This window comes from Danio rerio, chromosome 16 (assembly GCF_049306965.1).
Source record: "Danio rerio strain Tuebingen ecotype United States chromosome 16, GRCz12tu, whole genome shotgun sequence".
NCBI lineage: Eukaryota > Metazoa > Chordata > Actinopteri > Cypriniformes > Danionidae > Danio > Danio rerio.
In genome coordinates, this window is record NC_133191.1 from 8,475,829 (window position 1) to 8,501,846 (window position 26,018).

The 26,018-nt window shown below is 36.1% G+C and overlaps 1 protein-coding gene across 1 annotated transcript; it reads left to right on the forward strand.

Annotated features, from left to right (window-relative positions):
- The first annotated feature begins 3,110 nt into the window (after nucleotides 1–3,110).
- pomgnt2 (protein O-linked mannose N-acetylglucosaminyltransferase 2 (beta 1,4-)) lies at nucleotides 3,111–26,018 on the forward strand. The gene is made up of 3 exons (NM_001012384.2): nucleotides 3,111–3,406; nucleotides 22,335–22,531; nucleotides 23,895–26,018. The coding sequence occupies exons 2-3, from the start codon at nucleotides 22,370–22,372 to the stop codon at nucleotides 25,488–25,490; spliced, it is 1,758 nt and encodes a 585-aa protein (NP_001012384.2). The 5' UTR covers nucleotides 3,111–3,406; nucleotides 22,335–22,369; the 3' UTR covers nucleotides 25,491–26,018.

The following is a 26,018-nucleotide window of genomic DNA, read 5'->3' on the forward strand; positions in this document are numbered from 1 at the left end:
TTTCCAGTACATAAAACATATGCTGGAAAAGTTGGCGATTCATTCCGTTGTGGTGACCTCAGAAATAGAGACTGAGCTGAAGGAAAATAAATGCATATTTTTTTTTATATAAAACTTGTCAACAGTTTTTTTTTCCAAACAGCAAAGCATCAGTGTTAATTAATTATTAGATGAGCAAACAAATTGAATATCCATTTAAGTGTAAGCATTACACAGCTTTGGTTTCTGATAAGAGTAATCGTTTTCTAACTGTAACTCGCACTTTATCAGTCATCTTTCATTGCTTACGTCAGCATGTTTAGAGTACTGAGGCAGTCACAAAAATTTTTTGCTTCTAATAAAACAAATAATACACACAAAATAAATTTGCTTCCATTTGTTTGTCCTACTATGGAAGCAGATTTTCAGTTTTCTTCAAAATAACTTATTTTGTGTTCAACAAAAGAAAGAAACTGAGAATTTTAAAATTTTTTTGTGTACTATCTCTTTAAACTTTAGAATTTCCATATTGGCCTGTGCAATTTTATTTTACAGCCTATATATATATATATATATATATATATATATATATATATATATATATATATATATATATATATATATATATAGTTCACCTTCATTATAACACTTTTAGGCCTATTCAAAAATTATTTTCTTATTTCATTGAATCTTATTTTATTAGATTGTATTTTGTTGGAAGGGAAACATCCATTCTAATATGGACTTTACATTGAAGCATTATTGTTATATAATATGAGGCTATCATAGTGCAAACATACAACAGCAATCAGCAATGTGGAACATCTGATAGTGCTAAATACAGATTAGTCACAGAACAGTCATATATCCAGGTTCTTGACCCAAGAGACATGGATTTGCAATGGCTCTTATCAAAGTTGTAATAAAACTGAAATTCACTGAGGAGAAATGCAGGTAACTGTGTCCTATGAGTGTAAAATAGAAACCTTTACTGTATAAAACAGAAAACTGTGCTGCATTCGTATTAAATTCAGCAATTATTTTTTCCATTAAACTCATTAAATTGATAGTTCACCCCAAATCCTTCAAATTGTCATCATTTACTCACCTTTCACTTGACATAAATTTGAACACACAAAAAAAATATTTTTAAAAATTTTGAAAATCTGTTTTCACTGACTTCTGTTTGTTTTTCCTACTATGGATGTCAATGGTTTCAACAGGCCCGTAGCCAGGCGGGGGTTTCTGTGGTTTGGAAGACCCACCCCTAACTAATAAAGGTCCAGAATTTGACCTATAGATGAGCTCATTTGTTCTATTTTGACTGCTATGCAGCCATAAATAGTAAAAACAACCCTTCGAAAAAGGTTTCAACACCAAGCGGAATCCTGGTTTTGACCAATGAATCAGTTTTGGCCAATGCAAACAGTTATTTTTCATGAATGCAACATCCAGCTGTGCAAGAAAGCATCTGACATAAGCAAAGTCATATTTCGCTACAGTGTTAAAAAGAGAAAACACTTGACAAGTAACTTTTATTTCTAAATCTTGGATCTTATTTTTGAAAGAAAACATGACCAATAGGGTTGGCGGTTCATTCCGCTGGGCGACCCGAAAGGAAAATGAATGAAAGACTGAAGAACAAAACAGCTATCGACTGCTACCTGCTGGTCAATAGTGGCACTCTTTGTATTTAAAGAGCTAAGGTTTACCTCAGAATAAATCCTTATTAAAGTGGTAACATTACTTTTTATGTTTACTATGACACAGAGTGGCATTAATAAGTCACATTAGTCATTAAAATATTAAATCATATTGTTTTTCACCACATTTTTAAGCGCCCTTTAAAATATTTGTTGCTCCACAAATGAACCCTAGAGGGCGTCGTGTTACCATTAAAGAGACGATTACAATTGCTATTCATTTTGATGACTTGATTGTAAGACAAATAAATCTTTTTTGAAACACGAGATGATTAAAATTCTAGCACGAGTAATGTCACAGTGTGTGTGTTTTTTTAAGATAAAAAGATATTCGGGTCACGTTGTTATCTGCGTTCACAAGAGATGTATTACAATTTCATTTTCCCTTAGGCAGTGTAAAATCTATAACGTTATGGTAATAAGCTGGCTGCTGAAATCAAATTCTGTAAATTCAGAAGTCTATAAACTGTGTTCATTCAATCAAATATGCAGGAAACCTGCAAAAACAATAAATAAATACACAAATATATAAATAAATGAGTAATAAACTTCTTGCAATAAATAAAGTAATAAATAAATAAACAAATAATAAATAAATACATGTATATACAAATCCACAAACTCCTACATAAATAAATATATAAATAATGAATAGTGTGGGCAGGTAAATAATTAATAAATAGGTCTAAGTAATTCATTAAATGAATGTTGGGGGGAATAGGGAAATGCTAAACTAAAGGTTTATTTTCCCTCCTTTCAAATGCTTATTCATAATTTTTTTATTAGCATGATGACCTGAGGAAAAGTAAACACGGAACTACGTTCAAGAAATTAATAAATGTTTGAAAGGGGGGAAATAAACTTATAGTTTAGCATTTTATTATCCCCCCCCCCCCCCCCCCCCCCAACATTCATGTAATTTTGTATACATATTTTAATTTAATTGCAGATTATTTAATGTTTTATTTATGCAGGAATTTATGGATTTATTTACTCATTTATCTATGTATTTGCGTATTTATTTATTTATTGTTTTTGAAGGTTTCTTCCTCTAACCAAACACTGTACATACTCTATAAATTGATGTAACTTTACACTTACATTTACCTAAATGAGTTAATCATCAAACATCAATCATCAAACATCCTAATGGCAATCTGTGCCAAAGTTAGTTAGCTAAAAAAAAAAGGCTTTTTCAGTGAATTTGTGGAGACTCTGTTTATCTGTCTATATTTATGATGTAATATTTTAAGAAAATACTGAATTTATTTGAAATAAATGGTATTACTAGAAAATTAATGTGATATTAGTCTTCATTGAACGCTCTCATTTGGGAGTCTCAATTGTGCTGCGATTCTCTCGCGATAACACAGAGTGCAAACGTCAGACTGATTAGCGGCGATAAGATATCGCGAGGTTTTCTCATCTGAGCTCGGTCATCGCTGTGGGTGGAGACTTCTCCGGCAGCTGGGTTAACGCTGGTAGAATACGCGCGACTGGGTCGAATTTGCGCTACGTAACGGTAAAATTAAGCCGATATTCAATCGTTGAACCACATTGTTGAATGAACACTTCGCGGGATTAACACAGTAAGCTCAGAAATGCCGCGTTTGTCCGCTGTAAAGTTGTAAATGGTCACAGCCACTGATTTGCTGGAGCTGCTGTAGAAACAGTGTATCCGCAGTGAATTCACACCGTTTCGTCCTGTCTCACCTTTCCCACAGGTATGATATGTGATTGCTTTTTGACATGGCTTATGCATTATTATATGTCTGTTTTGGGAAACTTAATGCAAGAAGTTTTTTTTTCCAACTAGCCGTCGTCAGGAAAAGAGATGCTTACTTACTGATCAACCGAACAATTTACTCTGTAAATCACAGATCAAACCTCACTTTTTGATTTAACTACTGTAATATATACCTATAAAACATTACACGAGACAATAATAACTTGCTACCATTTGTGTTGGACAGGAAAATTTATTTAGCATACTACAGTATTTATTTTTTATTTTGAATAGCTTGTGTTATGATTATGAATGATATTTACTCAAATGTGCTTGAGTCATCAGGTCAGCATTATTTCTGCTTCATGTCATCTCTGCTGGACTGCAAAAAGTTATTACTATTATTTTTCTTATATTAATGGATATTATTAGAAATAAAATGCAATGCAAAGGGTAAATCTGGAAGGACGGCTTTGGATGTGATGCCACCACTATATTAATGAGCATTTGACATTTATAAACAGTCCTTGGGTGGAAGCTGCAAATGCAAGTTTTGCTGATGTAATTGAATTTTGACTGACTGTTACATTGGAGCAACTTTCTCTTTTTATATAGTCAAGGACAGAAATGCCTGCGAGGTGTCACTCTCCAAAGCACACAGTGTGCAATGTCTTGGTGCAAAGTAAAATACAAAAATGAAATATTTTTCAGGGTGCCTCACACAACAGTTAAGTTAAAATTGTGCGTAAAAAATCAGATATTTCAATTAAAATGTAATTACTGTCTGTTTTCAAACCAGCAGGCTTTATAAGGGATTCCTGTAATAAATGGAGATGCCTAATAGCTATTAGTTATTAACTGCATTCATCTAAATTATCATCCTATGATGCTTTCCCTGTCAAGTATTAATACATAAATTATATCATACATTGGATAAAAATACTGTTAAACATTTTAGAACGGCATTTACAATCTTAAATTTTCAATTCCCCCCAAAGCTAAATAAATACAATTTTAAATATTTAATTATATATACCCTATAAAAATACAGTTGAAGTCAGAAATATTAATGAATTATTAGCCCCCCTGTTTATTGTTTTCCCCAATTTCTGTTTAACGGAGAGAAGATTTTTTCAACACATTTCTAAACATAATATTTTATTAACTCATTTCTAATAACTGATTTATTTATCTTTGCCATGATGACAGTAAATAATATTTGACTAGATATTTTTCAAGACACTTCTATACAGCCTAAAGTGACATTTAAAGGCAGGTTAGGGTAATTAGGCAAGTTATTGTATAACAAATGGTTTGTTCTGTATCGAAAATAAATATAGGTTAAAAGGGCTAATAATTTTGAAACTAAAATGGTTTAAAAATAATAAAAACTGCTTTTACTCTAGTCAAAATAAAACAAATAAGACTTTCTCCAGAAGAAAAAATATTATCAGACATACTGTAAAAATTTCCTTGCTCTGTTAAACATCATTTAAGAAATATTTAAAAAAAGAAAGAATAAAAAAAAACTAAAGGGCGCTAATAACTTAAATGTATATCTATATATTTTGAAAATTCAACATGCTATTTATGCAAACACTTAATTGAAGACACAGAACACATATTTTTACTTGCGGTTTTGCTCATTCGTTTTGGAAAATAGTGCAAGACTGGATGATAATAAAGTAGGTGGTTGCTGAAGGTTTGACTTTCACATTACAAGATTTACTATATGGAACTACTAAAGATTGCTCTGTTTTTCACGGTTTGATAAAAAATAGCATTGTATTAGCCAAATATTTTATTTATAAATGCCGATTTTTCAAAAATTCTCTACTACTCATTGTCTTTTTTAAAAGAATTAAAAACTTTTTCGGATTGCCTGGCTGAAATGAAATGCCTTAAAAAATGTTTAATTTATTTCTATTATAAAACTTGCTATAGCCAGTATCTGTTTTGTTGTTTTGTAAAATTTTAGTTTGGACTATTTTTGTAACTTTACACTCTTTGTACTTATCTTTTTGTCTTTTGTGTACTCTTTTTCTTGACTTAATATTGTGTTGAGCCTTCCATATTCATTAATTTTTTTTTTCTCGGCTTAGTCCCTTTGTTAATCAGGGGCCGCCACAGCAGAATGAACCGCCAACTTATATCCAGCACATGTTTTACGCAGTGGATGCCCTTCCAGCCGCAACCCAACACTGGGAAACACTCGTACACACTCATACATCCGCACATACACTACGGCCAATTTAGCTTTTTCAATTAACTTACATGTTAACTTGCATGTTCTCCCACGCAAACACGGGGAGAACATGCAAACTCCACGCAGAAATGCCAACTGACCCAGCCGGGGCTCAAACCAGCAACCTTCTTGCTGTAAGGCGATTGTGGTACCCACTGTGTCACCGTGCTACCTCGCCTTCCATATATGATACATAATTTGTAAAGTATAATGTCATTTTGTTGTATTTAGATTTTGTATTTCCAGTTAAAAAAATGAACTCTAGTCATCTAAATGGGAGTTCCTAGGCTGATGCGGGAATCTTGGTTGGCACTGGGTAAAAAAGAACTAGTAGAAGACCTAAATGTCAGTTATGCACCAGTTTTAGCAAAGCCTGATATTCTCCTGCAAGTTTTGAAGCAGAATAAACTAAACCGTCTGAGGCCAGTTTTAATAAACATTCCCTCGCCTAAACTCGCAGCGAGTGACATTAAAAAAACTGAAATCATGTCTGAATTTTTTTTTTTGTCTGAAAAATTATCTTTTTTTTAAACTAATTTAGTTTGGTATAATTTGTTGGTTGTTTTAATGTATTTTTGTTGGTCAGTTATCTACACAATAAACAAGAATATTTGAAGTTCAAAACAAGGTCCGCTTATAGCCCTATGCTTCAGCGCACAAACTGACAAACAGACCTGTTAAATAAAATATTAATGTATACAATTACAGTGAAATATTCACAGTAAGCTATATTATAAATTTTAAATAATTTTCTGTTAATGACGATTCATGTGCTCCGGGTCGTCAGTTTCACTTTTATTAATTTAATCAACTACTTTGACCACAATGAGCCAGGCTTTACAAACTATTCGCACCACTTAAAGTATTCCCTTCAGAAGAATAAACTCAGTTGGAAGGATGAGAGAACAGAAACTTATTGTAAGAATAATCTTACGAAGTGGCGCATGTTACATCTGTGCAGTCGGTGTCTGAATGAAGAGACACAACGCGCAGCCCTCCGGTATACGGACACTACTAAAACAGTAGCACAAAGGGGAGAAATCAGTGCGTTGAAGATCTGTCCAATGTATTATTGAGCCTTTTCTCATTTAAAGTGTTAGGTAGGCCTACTTTGTGTGTGAAGAGCAGGTAATAACCCTCTCTACTCCAGTGTTGTAAATGCGATCTGCTGATCTAACAGACACAGCGCAGCATGATTTAAACAGCAATGATCTCCATGTTGCAGGTCAAAATGAACCCATTTAATGCTAAACTAAATGCATTTCTCCACTGATTACTTATATTAACAGGAACAATCAGTCCTGGAGAAAGTTTTTCGTGTTGTCATGAGTGCGACACGCAGTTTGAATTGTTAATGAATGGAGAATGATTGACTGGCGCAGTGGCGGGAAGCTCATAACTCAACATGAGTTTAACCACTTTATTATTTGTCTGTACTTCACATAAAATGGCTTCAAAACATTTCGGATAAAGTAGGCCTACATGACAACTTTCTAGTGCCTTATAATAGGCTACATTCGTGACTTTTGTTGGCTTATAAATTACACAGAATATAGCGCACATGCGAGATCGGATTTGGATTGAAACCATTTGGCCGATACCCGATCCAGCAAAAATATGTGGTATCAAACCGATATCCGATCGAAGTATCGGTGCATCCCTATAGTGACAAGTACTGGTAATGCTGGCTATAATGGTACTAAATGTTGCTTTGCTTACTCTTTGGGCATATTTTATGCACCGGTTTCCCTTTGTGGAATGAAAAAACAGTCTACTGCCATCTACTGGTGTGCACTTTCATTTCAGTCAAACGCCATTTATTTGTTGTGTTCACACGCAGCTTTTTGGTCCAGATGGGAACAGATGCGAGTTGGCGTGAGCCGACAAACACAGTTGGATTTAGTCTGCGCTAGTTTTTTGGCATCAGTTTGCTGTCTCTCGGCCTTAAGATTACGGTCAATGATGAACAAGTAATATTGCACACATTCATAAAGGGAACACAAAGTTAAGAAAACAGCACCTGCTTCTGTTCATTAGAAAGTCAATAACTTTTAAAAAAATTATTAAAAAGTCGTAAACGATACTGAAAGACATGAGGATGACCATCAATGGTTACTCGGAGGCGCGCTGGAAAAATGAATCCATAGATCAGTCTTTTAGCTCACAGCTTCTTTTTTACTTAGCTTTCTGATTTTTGAAATAGTACCTCTTTCTTTGCTCTGGCGGCATGCAACACGTGCTCCTTGTCTCTGTAATCCAGAAACTACGCGATCATCGCTCTCGGAGTTGCTTTCGTGTCCACTGCAGTTTTGCACATATAACCGATCCTGTGGGCACTTGTAGTGTTTGGAGACAGAATCTTCAGTTTGTGAGATGCGTTCCTCTGCCTGCGCTCGTCTTTTGAAAGATTCAATATATTGAATAAATCCGAATAGGACACAATATTTACATACCTAATAAAAAAATAAACTGTGTAGTACTATTGGGTACTTTTTATTTAAGTAAATTTTTGATGCCATACTTCTTTACTTTTACTTGAGTACAGAAGTGTAGTCAGTACTTCAACTTTTACCAGAGTCATTTTAAACATGAGTATCTGTACTTCTACCTAAGTAAAGGGTTTGTGTACTTTTGCCATCTCTGACTCCCGACAAAAATGCTTGCTGCACACAAACAGCTTTGCTGTATCGGCCCTTACAGCATCGCGGGGAAAAACATGCAACAAACTCGTTGGATCTTGGAAACAAACACATACGACCCTTCATGAACAGCTACTGTGTGTCGTGGGTCCGTGTCTCACAGCCTTGCTTACGGAAAGCATGCGCAGTCATGAATAATTAAGAAGCCGGCTCTTCTCATAGGATAAGAAAACTATGCTATGAATAATAATGAGAAACTGATCTTTGCACTTGCAGTTTTGCACTACGTTGCCGATTTTGATCCCGCCCCAAAAATCATTTTAAACCCGGAAGCTTAAATTAGCTGACAAAAGCTCAAAATTATCCAGTTTTTCCCACAATTAAAGCTAACAGATGCTAACATTGACTTAACTGATGCTCAACACACACAAATCTGTTAAAATCTCCAAAAAAAAGTACTGAGGGTTTTGTGAACCTTTAAATTGCACTTCTAAGCTAAATGCTTGTCTCTTGAAAAAATATCTAGTAAATTATAATGTACTGTCGTTAAGGGTGTCACGATCCTCCAAATCCTCGATTCGATTACATTTTCGATTCTAAAGGCACGATTCGATTCGATTTTCAATTATGAATAATTAATTAATTAATGACCAATTAATTATTTGTAGCCTACCATTTAAACTACCTGACCTGGATGGTCTTTGTTTTAGCCATAAACAAATCATACAGTAAATTAATAAAAGCAAGATACACACATAATTACCACCTGTCAATCACTTTTTCTGCGGGACTCGTGAATAGGCAGTGATTTGTGTCGTTATAATGGCGTCGGTAAAAAAGACGCACAACCAACAGGAACCAGCCAACAGTATCTGAGGTGTTCGCTAAAATGACTAAGTACAAGTGAGTGAAAAATTGAAGCAGGCCTCTGACTGCCTGAACCTGCTGTCTCGAGCGCATGGCTGTGAGTGTGTCTGTGTCTTTGTGGTCACGTTATGTGCATTTTCAGAGGTAGAGAGGAAGGAGGGCTGCTCAGAAATGCTACACGCCACTGTGGATGTCAAATCGTTGTCGTTCTAAAATGCCATTTTAAAAAAAAAAGACAGTGTAAACAGGGCCTGAGTGTGTACTTTTCGCGAGCGGATTTGCAACGGGAGCGGGCGGAGGATCACGATGCCAGTGTTGTCTATCGGACAAACTGTACGTAATACGTACATAGCAGAGCTTGCAAAACTGTGTTTTTTTTGTCGACAACACGAATGTTGTCAACATAACTCACTGGAAATCCAAAATGCTTAAACACCGGCGACTTCATTGAAAGAGGAGAGGGTTTCAGTTCCGTCGACGGGTCTCCTGCTTCTGCAGTTTAACAAACACTTCAACAAGCCTGTTATTTTCCCGCTTGGCAAGCCAAGCTGACGTGATATGGGGGCGTGGCAGCATCGACGATTCTATTTTTGGATTCAATAATCGAAATTGAGCATAAACTTCGATCGATTTCGATTAAAAAACGAAATCGTGACACCCCTAACTGTCGTCATGACAAAGATAAAAGAATTTAGTTATTAGAAATGAGTTATTTAAACTATTATGTTTAGAAATGTGTTGAATAAATCTTTTTCTGTTGAACAGAAATTGGGGGGGGGGGGGATATACTAGCTTCAACTGTATATTGTCATATTGCAGCTCTACTCCTTATTGCCTTTTTATGTTGGAACAGAAATCTCTGACCTCAGCTTCCACACGCAGACTCGTTCTTATGCATGGTTCTGCTTTTTTGATTTGCACCCTGTGCTTTTCCCGCTCTGGTGTTTTGTCATTTTGCTGTCCTCAACCCAGCTCTGCAGTGTTACGTAGAGTCCTGCTCCCGGGAGGCAGAGTGACATTGTTTCCTGTAACCCCCGCTGAAAAGCTCTTTCAGACCAATTCTTCATCTGTCCCCAAGGAACAGAGGGACGCTGAATATGTTTGCCTGCTTCAGCGCTTACTATATCAATCAGCATGCAATCTATTAAGGAGAATACCAGGGTAATAACAGTAGTGCGTTTTTGAGGAATCACTATAAAAATGTATAGACATCGATATAAGACATTTGCATTTTTATTGTGTGTTCTCACATGTTTTTTTCCCATTCTATTTTCGGTGTCTTTTAAGTATTACAGGTTTGCATTAAAAACATAATTCTTGGGATGTGTTCACACTTGACAGGTTTGGTGCAGTTCAGATTAAATATAAACTCAGTACTAGACACGCATATCTAAACGGAATTAAGCTTAACACATTTTGGGGGGAATCTCCTCATCCACCACCAGTGTGCAACATCAACTTGGATGACGTGACAGCAGCCATATTGCGCCAGACCGCACACCGGCTGATTTGTGGAGAGGAGACAAAGTGATAAAGCCAGTTATGATATGGGGGAGGATGGACAGAGGGCAAATTTGGCCAGGATGACAGGGTTAAACTCGAAGGACATCCTGGGATTTTTAACAACCACAGAGAGTCATGATCTCGGTTTAACATCTCATTCGAAAGACGGCGCTCTCTGAGCAGTATAGAGTCCTTATCAATATTACGGGGCATTAAGCTGGATTTATACTTTCGCCTGGTGCGTATTGTGCACCTGGCGAAACGGACGAGGCTTTTATACTTGCCGCATTCGCCCGTGTGATATTCTTTAAAATGGCAGGGGGCGGTCAGAAGAAACTGACTGTAAAATTAGACGGATAAACAAAGTAGTAGGAAGTTTCCGGAACAACATCACATCATTAATATCATTCAATATTTTTAAACTAATAATTTTTATTGTTTTTCTAAACTATTTGAATGATTCTAAAGATTTAAATGACCATTCAAGATTTTTTTTAAAAATCAAACTTTAATGCATCACTTGCTTTGTTCATATCTCAGACAGTTCTACCTATTATAATATATTAAAATATTAATGACAATAGAGCATGGGTTGCTCTACAAATATATTTTTATTATGGCAAGAATAACATCAAAACAAAGTACTTACTAAAAAAGACAGATTTTTTTATTTTTTATTTTTTTTTATTTAACCAGGTCCCCAATTCACACATTACTGTCTGACTAGTTTTTGTTCTATACTTATTCTAAGCGTAGAGTTGCTGAAGTTTGCCTGCACGCTTGCGTTTTTTTTTAGGAACTTCTTTGGTTTGGTGCATCAATCTTGTCAATGCTATTATTCAAAAAAGTTAATGATTCACACTCAAGTAATTGCTTCGTACTGTTTTTTTTATTTTACCTACATTCTACGGGTGATTAAAAGACACAGACGTTTCGACACAATGCCTTCCTTAGTGTGTGACGTGTTTCACGCCCCTAAAGCGAACCTCCGCAAACTCTACGATGATGTCACACTCGTTGTGTACACTCAAGCGAACTAGCGGACAGGTCGAGTATAAACTAAGTTGACAGCCCCTGCTGGTCTTACTAACACCACTTCCAGCAGCAACCTTGCTTTCCCATGTGGTCTTTCATCCAGGTACTCACCAGGCGCAGCCCTACTTAGATTCAGTGTGCGACCATGTGAGAGTTGCAAAGAGCAAGCTGAACTAATGAACTAATACTTGTTCATCATTTGGATGACCACAATCCTCTAAACCAATGCCAAACAACTACAGCCAATGAAAACCAACTTTGTTTTTGGTTCAAGGACAGGATGCAATCATGTAAAGGACAGAATGCTTAAGCTAAGAAACATCTTTACTTACTGTAGATCTCCATTTGTGTCAATTTCTGGCTCACACTATTAACTAGTGGCTTATTACTTGCCTATTATTGAAATATTGGCTGTTTATTAGTACTTATAAAGTACATAATCTGCATGAACTTTTTCTACATTCCAATAATTAAACTCAGCTACTACCTTAATAACTGTTAATAAGAACCAAATTAGGAGTTATTTGAGGCAAAATTCATAGTTGATGGTTTTTTAATAGTGAGAGTTGTACCTTAAAATAAAGTGTGACCAAATAAAATAAAAATAAACAAATAGCAGGAGACGTTATTGAAAGGACAGGCAGTCCGGCAGGAGAATCGAAGAGGCATAATGATTGTGTCTCTTTAACCTGAGAGTTTGCTGTCGTGGGCAGGGAGCCGAGTAGGGAATCTCCTTGGTTATCCTGAAGGGACTCATCGGAGAAGAAAGCCACTGAAAGACTGAGAGCCGTGTCTTTCCAGGAGCCTTATTAAAATGCATTAGAAGCACTAGGCTGCCTTCCCCCATCATTGTGGTGCTTATCATCCACATAGCAAACAGCCCAGCGGTACACAAGGGAGCCGGGCAAGCCCTGTCAGCCAGGGCCGTATTCCCATTCAGTTATAAACACACGGAACCAGCCTCTTCGAAAAATCCTCTCTCAGTCGCATGATGTGACCCCCTGCTTGCTTGCTTCATATGCACAAAAAGGACAGCTTTTCAAGGGCATGAGGTCTGCCTGCTCTTGTGGAGATATTTATATCTGGACAGCCCAGATAGATCAAGACTCCTAAGTGCCATTATTTCCTAATCTTTATGCTCTTTAGCAAATGCGACAACAGTCATATGTGTCATTTTTTGGAAATGTGTGTGTGTGTGTGTGTGTGTGTGTATGTATATATATATATGTGTGTGTGTGTGTGTATATATATATATATATATATATATATATATATATATATATATTTATATATATATATATATATATATATATATATATATATATATATATATATATATATATATATATATATATATATATATATACAGGCCTCGAAATTGCGACCATTTTGGTTGCATATGCGCCCGAAAATGACCACGGGAAATGCAAACGGCTGATAAGTGAAAACTTAAAGCACACAGGTTTGCAAACCCTACCTAAAGTTGAGGCGCAGATGAGAGCGATCATGACACGTCACGTGGTGAATAATGATCCGCCAGCTGAGATCAATCGAGTACGCGCTTCTTGGAGAAGGTGCCCGAATCTCCATGCGTTGCATTCACTGCGTATTCAGCGCAAATGTCCGCTAAAAGTCAAATCTAATACTGTACATTTCATCGCCAAAGAAGCTCGCCTTTACTAAGTTTACACTGAAACTGCGGCTCATAACAAAGACCGGTATTGCGCCGATGGTTAGCGCAAGAATCCTGCTCTGCCTGCTCATAAATTGGGTCGGCTGACTCGCCAGCTTTCCACTAACACAGAAAAAGGAAGATCATTTCAGACTGAACCTTTAAATTGACACAAACTGAAACCAAATCTTTTAAAGAGTGATAGAAGTAAGACTTTACTTTCTTTCTTTTGTCTATTCTTTTTTGAGGTGTATATTATTTTTATTTTTTATTTATTTACTGATGACTGCTTTGCAGCTTTCATCATTGAATTGAATGATTTATTATAATCTTTTGTTTGTTTTGTAGCAGAAATATTATTTATTAAATTGACATGCATATATAAAAAGCAGTACAAAATCAATATTTCTTACTGCAATGCTTCATTTTTGTTTGATGCAAACTATACATTTATTTTTCACAAAGTAACAGACTTTTTATAGCAGATAACCTACATTCATGCACATTCAAGGCAGTATCATAATGAGAAATGTAATTCATTGTTACTATTATTGTCATTTTCATCATCACTAATATTCTATAGCCTAATTATTAGACATTCATTTTGGAATTATTGCACACAAATATCAATGTCTTCGCAGCATTAGTTAGATAGTTGTTTCTGGTTTTTGTCAGTCCTATTGATGTTGTTTTAAAATACAATAAATCCCTTAAAAAGCAATTTGCAGCGGTGCTCATTCATTTTTGGTGGGTGCTTTTCTGGTGCTCCTAAATTTATTTTGGTGCTCCTAAATATTTGAAGTTGGGAGCACCGGAGCTACCAAGTAAAAAAGTTAATTTCGAGCCCTGATATATATATATATATATATATATATATATATATATATATATATATATATATATATATATATATATATATATGCATTATTGGAAATGTTATTAAGCTTTCCAGTGATGTACACTGTTAACGATTTTTGTAAATTACATCAACTATCAATAACTGTATTTTACCGTAGGACAGTTATGCAGTATGTTACTGTATTTTAAAGTTGCATTGTGAAAATCACTGCAGGTTTTACAGTAAAGAATACAATAGTGTAAATGCATGTATAGCAAAATAAATGGTGCTGTATGTAAATACAGTATTCTTTCTTATTTACAGAAAATTATTGCTGAACTGCTGCCAGTAAGTTACTGTAGATTCTACAGGAAATTGTTAGCGGTGTTTACTTTGTGATGTTAGGACACTGAGTACGTTTTAGTGATGGGTCGTTCATGAACGATTCGTTCTTTTTGAACGAATCTTCAATATGACTCGGGAACTACGAGTCCTCTCAAGGAGTGATTCGTTCATCCGCGCGTGCGCACATTTGTGCAGGTAGTATCGTTAATTTCAAGTCTTCATCACATTGGCAGAAGCCAATCATATGCGTTTAGAGCCAGAAAAAGAATTGATCCGCTCACCTCTCGAGTCCTCTATCGGGTCTGAGTCACTCGTTCATCACGAGCCAATCATATGCATTTAGAGCCGGAAAAAGAATTGATCCGTTCATCTCTCGAGTCCTCTATCGGGTCTAAGTCACTCTTTCCTCACGGGCCAATCATACGCGTTTGGAGCCGGAAAAAGAATTGATCTGCTCACCTCTCGAGTCCTCTATCGGGTCTGAGTCACTCGTTCATCACGGGCCAATCATATGCATTCAGAGCCGGAAAAAGAATTGATCCGCTCACCTCTCGAGTCCTCTATCGGGTCTGAGTCACTCGTTCATCACGAGCCAATCATATGCATTTAGAGCCGGAAAAAGAATTGATCCGTTCATCTCTCGAGTCCTCTATCGGGTCTAAGTCACTCTTTCCTCACGGGCCAATCATACGCATTTGGAGCTGGAAAAAGAATTGATCTGCTCACCTCTCGAGTCCTCTATCGGGTCTGAGTCACTCGTTCATCACAGGCCAATCATATGCATTTAGAGCCGGAAAAAGAATTGAACGGTTCATCTCTCGAATCCTCAGGTTTGAGTCATTCTGTCACGTGATGAACGAACGATCATGGCTCCTTTCGGCTTAGATTATATGTGACTGTCAGTGTAACGTGAATGAACCCCTGACATTTGAAGACATGAGGTGAGCTGAGCAAACAGACAATAATACCTTCATAGACAGAAGAGTAGGTAAACATTGAATTATTATTTTCTCCTTGTTATATTCTACTTTTGACTTATTTGTCGTGCAATCAACCTTTTGGGCTAGTTGTAGATGTGTTTGGAAGCAATTGGTAACATTTTAATAATATTTTGGCAAATTGAACCAAATGTACGAAATGACTCGAAAAAAGATTCGTTCATCTTGATGAACGAGACACTAAGATCCGAGTCAGTAAAATGATCCGGACTTCCCATCACTAGTACGTTTACATGGACACCAATAATCTGATTTTTATACGATTAAGACAATACTCTGATTAAGTGTTTACCATGTAAAACGATTTATTTTTATTTTTATTAATTTAAAGAAAAAGAAAATCACTTTTAAAAACTCAGCGATGCATATTACTAATTAAAACAGTTAATTAAAACAAAAAATATATATTTTTAATATATTTATGGTAGGAAATGTACAAAATATTTTCATAAAACATCTTAATATTCTAATAATTTTTGGCATAAAGGCAGAATCAATAATTTTGACCCATACAACAGTGAACATTCATACATTCATTTTCTTTTCAGCTTAGTCCCTTTATTAATCTGGGGTCACCACAGAGGAATGACCCGGCAACTTATCTAGCACATGTTTTACACTGCGGATGCCCTTCCAGCTGCAACCCATCTCTGGGAAACATCCATACAAACTCATTCACACTCATACACTACGGACAATTTAGCCTACCCAATTCACCTGTACCACACTGAAATCATTCGAATTTGTACGTATTAGCCACTAAACGGACAAAAACCTAAAACATTTATGTTTCCTCGTAAGATCAGGCTGGTGTGACCAATCACGTCTGGTATCTTTTAAAATACTGTGCACGTTACTGCTCCATTTATAAGACGCCATATAAAGTTAAAAGAACTTTAAATTTCACATGTAGTGCTGCTCATCACTGTCAGTTCTAAAGCAGTGAACCAATCAAATCAAACTGGAAACTTTCCATTGGAATTAATTGGGAATATATGAGAATAAATGGGGAATACGTTTAGAAATGCAATAATTACAATGCAAAAAAAAATGCTTTTCTTGCTTTTTGTCTTGTTTCATGTCGAAACATAAAAAAAAAACTTAGACCAAGTATATATATTGTTTAGTTTTCACCGTCAGTTTTAATTTTTTTTAATACATCATATAAATTCTATATAAATAAAGACAGTGATTAAATACAACTCTGTAGCTGCTGGTTAATTATAATTCAAACTGGATGTTGCATTTCTTTGCGATGTGCAGATTGCGATATCTATGCTAAAACTAATTGTGCAGCCCTAGTATTTAATGTACTAGTGAAGATAGCATCCATACTGCTAGTTACTATACATCAAGGTCATTTGAGTTTGCGGGTACACTGAGAAGTAGAGAAAGATCAGGTAAGTTATTCGTAAATTTGTCTTTAGTGGACGGAATGTTAGTTCTACAGGTCGATACATCTGTGCAGATCGGCTAATCTCAGAAATAAACAGCTTGTATAATAGAAAAAGAAAAGATGCATTCAGTGTGAATGACTGGTTTTGTGGACCAGGGTCACATTATTTACCACTGTGACTCTTTAATGTGTTTGCATACCGCTTTTCCTGACAAATCAGTTTTCAATCCTTTTCCCCATGAAAAACGCTCTGATTTAGCTTGGAATTTTTTCCCCTCATTGTAGCAGTGAATGAATCTTCCATAATCTGATCTATATCACAGTGCATTACATCCAAGCAGTTCAACATCCTCCCTCTGGGTATTGTCGTCAGTTCTGCTCATAGCATCAGCAAACACATGCAAGATCTCAGTGATAGCAAAGCAATCAAGCATGTGAAGCACATGGACTTGCACGTAATCTTAAGATCGGATCCTCGCTCGCATGCTCAATGCTCATACTAGAATTTACCACTTGGCAGAGTTAAACAGCTGGATAGGCTGTTTGTTATTGGGAATCGGGATGTTCTAAATATTAAATGATGTTTAAGATAACTATTTATATTATATATTTATATTATATATATATATATATATATATATATATATATATATATATATATATATATATATATATTTAAATTATATTATATATATATATATATATAAATATATTTTATATAAATAAAAAGATTTTTGAGAGTATAGTTACTAATAACTGAACACACATAAAAAAATATATGTGTATATATATATATATATATATATATATATATATATATATATATTTATTTATTTATTTATTTTATGTGTGTTCAGTTATTAGTAACTATACTCTCAAAAATATTTAGCATATCATCTTATATAATAACTGTATAATTATATATTAATCCCTATTTATATATATTAAAATTTAAAATAAATCTGCTGCTGACTGCCTGGAGTTTGACATTTTTTCGCGCTATCCTTATACATAAACTGCCAATTTGACTTTAAAAATAACTATATTCTCACTTGGAAAAACACTTAAAACTAAATTTTGTGACACAATTGATGAGTATTTTTTAAATTTTGTTGATATTCCGTCCGCCATTAACTGCAATTAAATATTTGTGATAAGTTTTATTTTGAACTTTGATCAGAACTGACTGAAACTACATGGGTATTTCAACGTAAATCAAGAATTTCAACTGACCATGGAATAAATATCTATTTATATTTATACAACAGTTTCGCTGGTTCTTGAATCTGTGGCTGATGGCTGTGCGATATTCTGCAATATCGGAACTTGTACAGCCTCTTCACTTTTGTGTATTACTCCGCCTACTTAATGACAACGGATCAATAAACGTAATGAACATTAACCAAATACAAAACACAATCGTGCAATTTATAATAAAAAGCACAGAATAAAATATGTAAATGTATAGATTAATAAGTATAAATAAAATGTAGATCCTTATGTCAGTGACAGAAATGGAAACTTTTTTGCATACTATTATCCCGCATTGTTGCCATGTGAATTAAAATATATAGTTATTCATAACTAAATCTTGGTGTGGAAACAAGGATTTTTGTCATTCTGGTCAAATAATGGGTTAAATTAGACTTAAAAGCCAATGAGACAATGTATTAAAGTATTATTATGTTTTACATTGAACATGCTGATCTTCTGGATATTTCATGCATGCCGAAATCTTGCACAGTTTGTACATTCTTCAGAAATTTAAATGGAAGAAAGTGGAGTATCAAAGGGATATTAGTTCCAAACCTTTCTAAGTTTATTAGAAAGGTTAACCGAGTCTGGTTTCTCTCAAGGTTTTTTTTCTTCACTCTCCTATCGGTGAAGTTTTTTTTTCCCTCTCCGCTGTCGCCTCTGGCTTGCATGGTTCAGGATCTGCAGGGCTACGCATAGATGAACTTGCTCTTCAGTGTTTGGATTCTCAGTTATGACTTTAAACCGCACTGAACTGAGCTAAACGGAACTGAACTTAAACACTAAAAACTGAACTACCCTGATCCAGTTACTATGACCATTTATGTGAAGCTGCTTTGACACAATCTACATTGTAAAAGCGCTATACAAATAAAGCTGAATTGAGTTGAATATTTCTTCTGTTCAACACAGAACATATTTTAAACAAGGCTAAAAACCTGTAACCTGTACCTGTAGGAAAAACAAATATTGAAATCACAGTTTTCCAGCTTTCTACAAAATATCTTCTTTTTTCAACATAATGAAGAAAGTAAAACCAATTTTGAACAAGTAAACTGAGTAAATTTTCATTCTTGAGTGAAGTTTAAGTCTTTTTTTATGAGAGCTTGCTACATCTATACTACATATCTGTACGTCTGAACATAATTTTGTTGGTTTGTGTTTGATCAAGGCTTTACTTGAGAGCGATTTATTGTGCAGAGTCATTGAGTGGAGTTATTTGAATTAATCACTAGCAGAATGGCGTAGGCGAAACCGTTCTGAAGTGTTGTGGGTGTTGAGTCCCAGGAGGGAGAACTCTGAAACGGATGTAAATGTAACCTGAAACCAAAATAGACTAAATTAGAAACGGACTCGCTTGGAGCCCATGACAGTTTTTACTTTATTAAAAACCTCTTTTCAGTATACACGCCTCTCCTTGCCGTTTTTTTTACAATTATTTTGTTTTAGAGAAATGAAGTACAAGATAGAGTTCACTATTTTGATTATCACCTATATTATAGAGCCAGATACTTTTGCCAATACTGCGCATTTGGATTCAATTAAATTTAAGCCCGTCTTGAATTATCACAGACTTATTCAATTTTATTTTATATAAATGAATGGTTTATTATGAATTCATAATATTATTGAAGTGTTTCCCAGTGTTGGGGGTGTGGCTGGATGGGCATCCGCCTCATAAAATCTATGCCAATTGGCGGTTCATTCCACTGTGGTGACCCCTGATAAATCAGGGACTAAGCCGAAGGATAGAGAGTGAGTGAATATGATGGAAGTCATTTTGTAAAAACTTATTGCAATTTTAAATAAACCCAGGGGAGCCCAAGCAATATAACAAGCAATAAAACGTATGCCAATTGGCGGTTCATTCCACTGTGGTGATCCCTGATAAATCAGGGACTAAGCCGAAGGATAGAGAGTGAGTGAATATGATGGAAGTCTAAAATACTAAATAAAAACATATTGCAATTTTAAATCAACCCAGGGGAGCCCAAGCAATATGCAATATAAAACCATTCATTGTGTTTATGGCTTATTCCCACGCCGACATCAAAGACATTTCAGGTTTAAACAGTTATATTAACGGAGATGCTTCCTGCCACTATGGGTTTGCTCGGTTATTTCAATGTGAAGCTGACATTTTGCAGGCGTTTGTCTGTTGGCAAAAGCCTTTTTATGTTTCCCTCCGAGCTGTCTATGTAGTAAAGGGAATTAAACGCACAAGTGGTGACACTGTCGTTTCTGCTGCTGTTGGAGGGTAATGCTGCTGAAATCTCAAAACATGAAATTCTATGGATGAAAAGCAAGGAATACTGTGATTCACATCATGCAAATTAGCATTTATTTTATCCACAATATGTGACAACAACCCTGCCAGTCTCTTCTTCTTCTTTTTTTGTACTACTGATTAGCCTTTAACACAGCAAGAATGTTGTCGTTCTCATTTTGATTTAGTCATTGTCACTACTTTTGTAGATGACTGAAGCTTTTCCGTTGTCTATCCTCAAACATTTTTTTATCACCACCTAAAAGATGTTTGTTTGTTGTCCTGAGGCAACAGTCACAGTTAAAGCATTAGCTTATAGGCGGTTGCGAACATAGCCCTTTGAGAACACACACGCGTCATTTTAGTGCCAAGTTCTGTAAATGCGTGGAGGCAGGTGGACATTTTTAACCACTCTATGGATTCCGTGGCTTTGCTGGCAAGCCTAGAATGCCAGCAGCACAAAGCAGATTGTGTCAAGTTCTTTCTTTTTTTAAATTCTTTTTTTTTTTTTTTTTTTTTTTTTTTAACATTTTGATTTTGAACAAAGCCCGAAATCCACCCAACAAAAGGTGTAAAATAAAATAAAAACAGTATTATTGTATTAATAAGTACAAAATCTGGATTAAGACATGAATCATACAGTCTCTCATATTTAACCAAAATTGTACAGTTTTTGTACTGGCACCATTTATTTTGGCTGTGGTGTATTCTGAACTAATAATGTCCAGTAGATAGAGCCTTCAGGATAGATCAATTGGAGCAGATGAATCCAGTTGTAGTTTCAGGATTTTTTTTTTTTTTTTTGCAGGAGTCAGAACAATTGACACATTGTTTCTTTTGTTGATGGATTAGGAGAGTGATGAATCGTCCACATGAGAAAAAGCAATGGGTCGCAATCACATTGGATCTGAGTTTCTATTAGTTATGACAAAAAGTCTCGTACTTTGGTCCAGAATAATGCAATTTGGGGACATTCCCAGAACATAAGTATATAAGTACCTTGTGTAGAGTTGTTACATACAGTTGAAGTCAGAATTATTAGCCCCCTTGAATTATTATTATTAGCCCCATTGACAGCTTGTTTATTTTTTCCCCAATTTGTGTTTAACGGAGAAAAGATTTTTTTCAACACATTTCTAAATATAATAGTTTTATTAACTCATTTCTAATAATGGATTCATTTAATCTTTGCCATGATGACAGTAAATAATATTTGACTAGATATTTTTCAAGACACTTCTATACAGCTTAAAGTGACATTTAAAGGCTTAACTAGGTTTATTAGGCGGGTTAGGGTAATTAGGCAAGTTATTGGATATTGATGGTTTGTTCTGTAGACTATCGGAAAAAAATTTGCTTAAAGGGGCTAATAATTTTGTCCTTAAAATAGTGTTTAAAAAAATTTAAAACTGCTTTTATTCTAGCCGAAATATAACAAATCAGACTTTCTCCAGAAGAAAAAATATTATCAGACACACTGTGAAAATTTCCTTGCATTGTTAAACATTAATTGAGAAATATGTAAAAAAGAATAAAAAAAATTCAAAGGGGGCTAATAATTCTGACTTCAACTGTATGTGACAAAATGGGTCTGATTTTTCTTTTCATTTTAAATAAGAAGGTGGCATTGAAGATGAATCCAAAGAATTTTGATGAACCTTTGAGGGAGGCCATAATGCTTAAGTGGCCCTCTAAAAATTAAAAACCTTTACATGAAACTGTCTTATCAGAAGGATTCACATTAATTAATGCCCTTCTTGCTACTTCTTGCCCCCAGTGTTTATACTGTAATGTATGTTAATGATGAATTAGTGTTAGCAATGCAAACACAAACCTTCTTGTTGATCTTGGTTTTCTGACTGTTTCAGGTGGAGCATGAGTGTGGGGTCGGAGTTCTGCTGTGATGCGTGCTATCGGGTGTAGGATGAACCTGCCGGCAGTGCTGAATGGCCTGCTGGTGTCAGTGGTGGCAGCCTTGCTTTGGAAATACGTTCGTCTGGTTGAACACACATCACAGCTGGAAGAGGAGCTACAGCTTACACGCCAGTCACAAGAATTTTCACAGGTGCACAGGGTTATGATAACTTTGCTTGTTGAGATTAATTGTGAAGGCTTTTATCGCGATATAAAGTAAAATATAGCTGCAAAAAAGTCACTTTTGATAGGCATAATAAAAAAAGCTTGCTGTATTGTTCACATGCATAGAATAAACAAATGTTTTAACCTAATTAAATTATGAAATGATGATATAATGGGTATAATCGGTAACACTTTTCAATACAGTATCATTAGTAAATGTTAGGTAATTGATTAAAATCAATAGTAAGTAAAATCTAATTTATTACCATTACTATGTTAATAGTTTAATAAAAATAAAAAAAGTTTTTTGTTATTAACACATTTAATTAAATGATCAGATTATGACTGAAATTTTAATCCACTATCGTATTAATGTATTAAGGTTTAATAAAAGCTTTTGTACTTTTCATTGTGAGTTTTGTTAAATTTGCTAATGTTTAATATAGGAGCGTCATTACACAGTGTTAAATAGTCTTAAATTAGCCCTAAATAGTCACTGAGTTTTCAAACAATATTTCAGCTTGTAGTAAGCTAGATTGTAAAAATGTTAATGTGTGAATTATTAAACAAATTAACCTATTAAGTCTCAAAGCATTTGACATTGTTATGAACACCACTGAAAGTGCAGTGTGAATAATCTTAATAAGCACTCTTACGGGGCGTTCCCACCAGATGCGGCTTTCGCTATTCGCGAGTAAATAGACACTTGAAGATTTTGAGTTGACTCCCTTCATTCTCATGTAAAGTTCAATTTACAATAGATGCAGATTTGCATCATGGACGGTGCTTCTGTCAGCCCGGTGATTCTAGTTTTGGTGCTAAATGGCTGTGCTTTAGGAAGTCTAAAAAACAGCGTAGATTTGTTTGGTGCCGTGTCTTGAGTCCATTAGAATCTTTCTAAGGTGCATCCAGCTCTGTGAGTTCACAAACTCCTCCAGAAACTATTTCTGAATGCTGGAAGTGCTGACGACTGAGCCAAGCCCGGTTTGATGAGCTGTTGTCCTGTGTCAGCAGGAGGATTTCCCATCTGAACACCAACAACAGGCGTTACGTCATAATCACACCCATACTAGAGCAAGCTCCTGATTGGTTAAACGCTCAATTCGTGCCAATCCTGTTTTTCACGCCGCCTCATTCGTGCGAATAGCTCCGCATGATGCCTATTCACATCTTTGCATTGACTTAGCTTGTAAATCACTCACTCCGGATGCTTCATCTGTGTCTGGTGTGAACGCAACAAAAGTTTTAATAATAAGTAATTATTCACTGTATTTTGAAGTGTATATCAATATTGTGCATGCTATTTATCATGATATATTGAATAACTGAATATTGGCATATGTTCACAGGTGCGTATCGATTACCATGGTGCCTTGTTGGCACTCCAAGAGCATGGGACCAGAATGGTCTGCACCGGCAAGATGCACACTGATCGCATCTGCCGTTTTGACTACCTCTGCTACTGCACAGAAGCTGAGGAGTTTGTATTCTTCCACAGTAATGCCTCTGTGATGTTGCCCAACCTTGGCTCTCGCCGTTTCCAACCAGCCCTGCTGGACCTCTCATCTGTAGAAGATCACAACACGCAATATTTTAACTTTCTCGAGCTTCCAGCGGCGGCTCTGAAATTTATGCCAAAACCTGTGTTTGTGCCAGACGTCACTCTTATTCTGAATCGATTTAATCCAGACAACCTCATGCACATTTTCCACGATGATCTTTTGCCGGTCTACTACACCATGCAGCAGTATTCAGACTTGGACGATGAAGCCAGACTCGTCTTCATGGAGGGTTGGGGTGAAGGGGCTCACTTCGACCTCTATCGCTTGCTAAGCAGCAAGCAACCACTTCTCAAGGACCAGTTGAAGACCTTCGGCAAGCTCATGTGCTTCACCAAGTCCTACGTAGGACTGTCAAAGATGACCACATGGTACCAGTATGGCTTTGTGCAACCCCAAGGACCCAAAGCCAACATTCTGATATCAGGTAACGAGATCCGTCAGTTTGCTTCATTTCTGATGGAGAGGCTGAACATCACAAGAGAGGAGGAGGAGGAGGATGATGACTACATTGTAGTTTTTAAACGTACCACGAACAGGCTCATCCTGAACGAGGCCGAGCTGCTTCTGGCTTTAGCTCAAGAGTTTCAGATGAGGACGGTCACTGTGTCTTTGGAGGAGCAGTCGTTTGATAACATCATCCAAATTATTAGCAGAGCAGCCATGCTGGTCAGCATGCACGGAGCCCAGATGATCACCTCCATGTTTTTGCCCCGTGGTGCAGCTGTGGTCGAACTCTTCCCTTATGGTGTGAACCCGGAACAGTACACTCCCTACAAAACCTTGGCCTCCTTACCTGGCATGGACTTACAGTATGTTGCCTGGAGAAATACCATGGAAGAGAACACTGTCACTTTCCCTGACCGCCCTTGGGATCAGGGTGGCATCGTTCATTTGGAGAAGGAGGAGCAAGAACGTATCCTTGCCAGCAAGGAGGTGCCAAGACATCTTTGTTGTCGTAATCCAGAATGGCTTTTTCGCATTTACCAGGACACCACTGTAGATCTTGCCTCTTTCCTGGACGTACTCAGAGATGGTCTGAAAAAGCTTAACCTCAAAAAGGCTAAGGTGGCTAGCACTGTACATCCCGGTCGAGTCCGAGAGCCCAAGTGCCAGACTTCAGTGCAGGCCACCAATGAAGCAAAGCTCTCGGTTTCATGGCAGATCCCTTGGAACCTGAAGTACCTGAAGGTCAAAGAGGTGAAATATGAGGTGTGGATCCAGGAACAGGGAGAGAACACGTATATGCCTTACATTCTGCCCCACCAGAACTACACCTTTTCAGAGAACATCAAACCATTCACCACGTATTTAGTGTGGGTGCGCTGCATCTTTAACAAGAACCTCTTGGGCCCATTTGCAGATGTTCTTATATGTAAAACTTGATTCAGCAATCCGGTTAAATGTACCACTACATTGTAGTCAGCTAGTGGAGAATTAATTGGAAGGTTCGTTCTCAGGAGCTGTCCTGAAATTGACATGATGTGACACGGGTGAATTGTTTCTTTGAACCTTGATTGTCGCTGATTGCTCTTCGTGGTACTTGTGGAGTGTCACGAACTAATTGAGAATCATGACCGCGGTGAAGGCTGGCCATGAATGCAGTTTTCAGAACTGCTAGACCTTTTAATACATCACAGTTCAAGCAAAGTTCTTAACTTTATTTATCAGAAATGTATTGCATAACTTAAATTCGTATTTATAAGTCCAAGACACTGGTTTTGTCGACACCTGTTTCTGTTAACTGAAATACTACACACTTTTCTGTGGCTTAAACGAGCTTTGTGACTTCGTGAGTGTGCCCTTAAGTTTTTGTTATGATGAAGCCTTTTGGAGGTTTAGAAATCTTATATGAAGTAACTACAAAACAAACTGGAAGTGAATATTAATATATAAAAAGTAGGCTGCTGTTTA

Excerpts from the sequence above, each read along its gene's own strand:
- pomgnt2 (NM_001012384.2), top strand. The coding sequence starts at position 22,370 with ATGCGTGCTATCGGGTGTAGGATGAACCTGCCGGCAGTGCTGAATGGC. Across the intron at positions 22,532-23,894 it reads AGTCACAAGAATTTTCACAG|GTGCGTATCGATTACCATGG; the intron begins GTGCACAGGGTT and ends ATATGTTCACAG.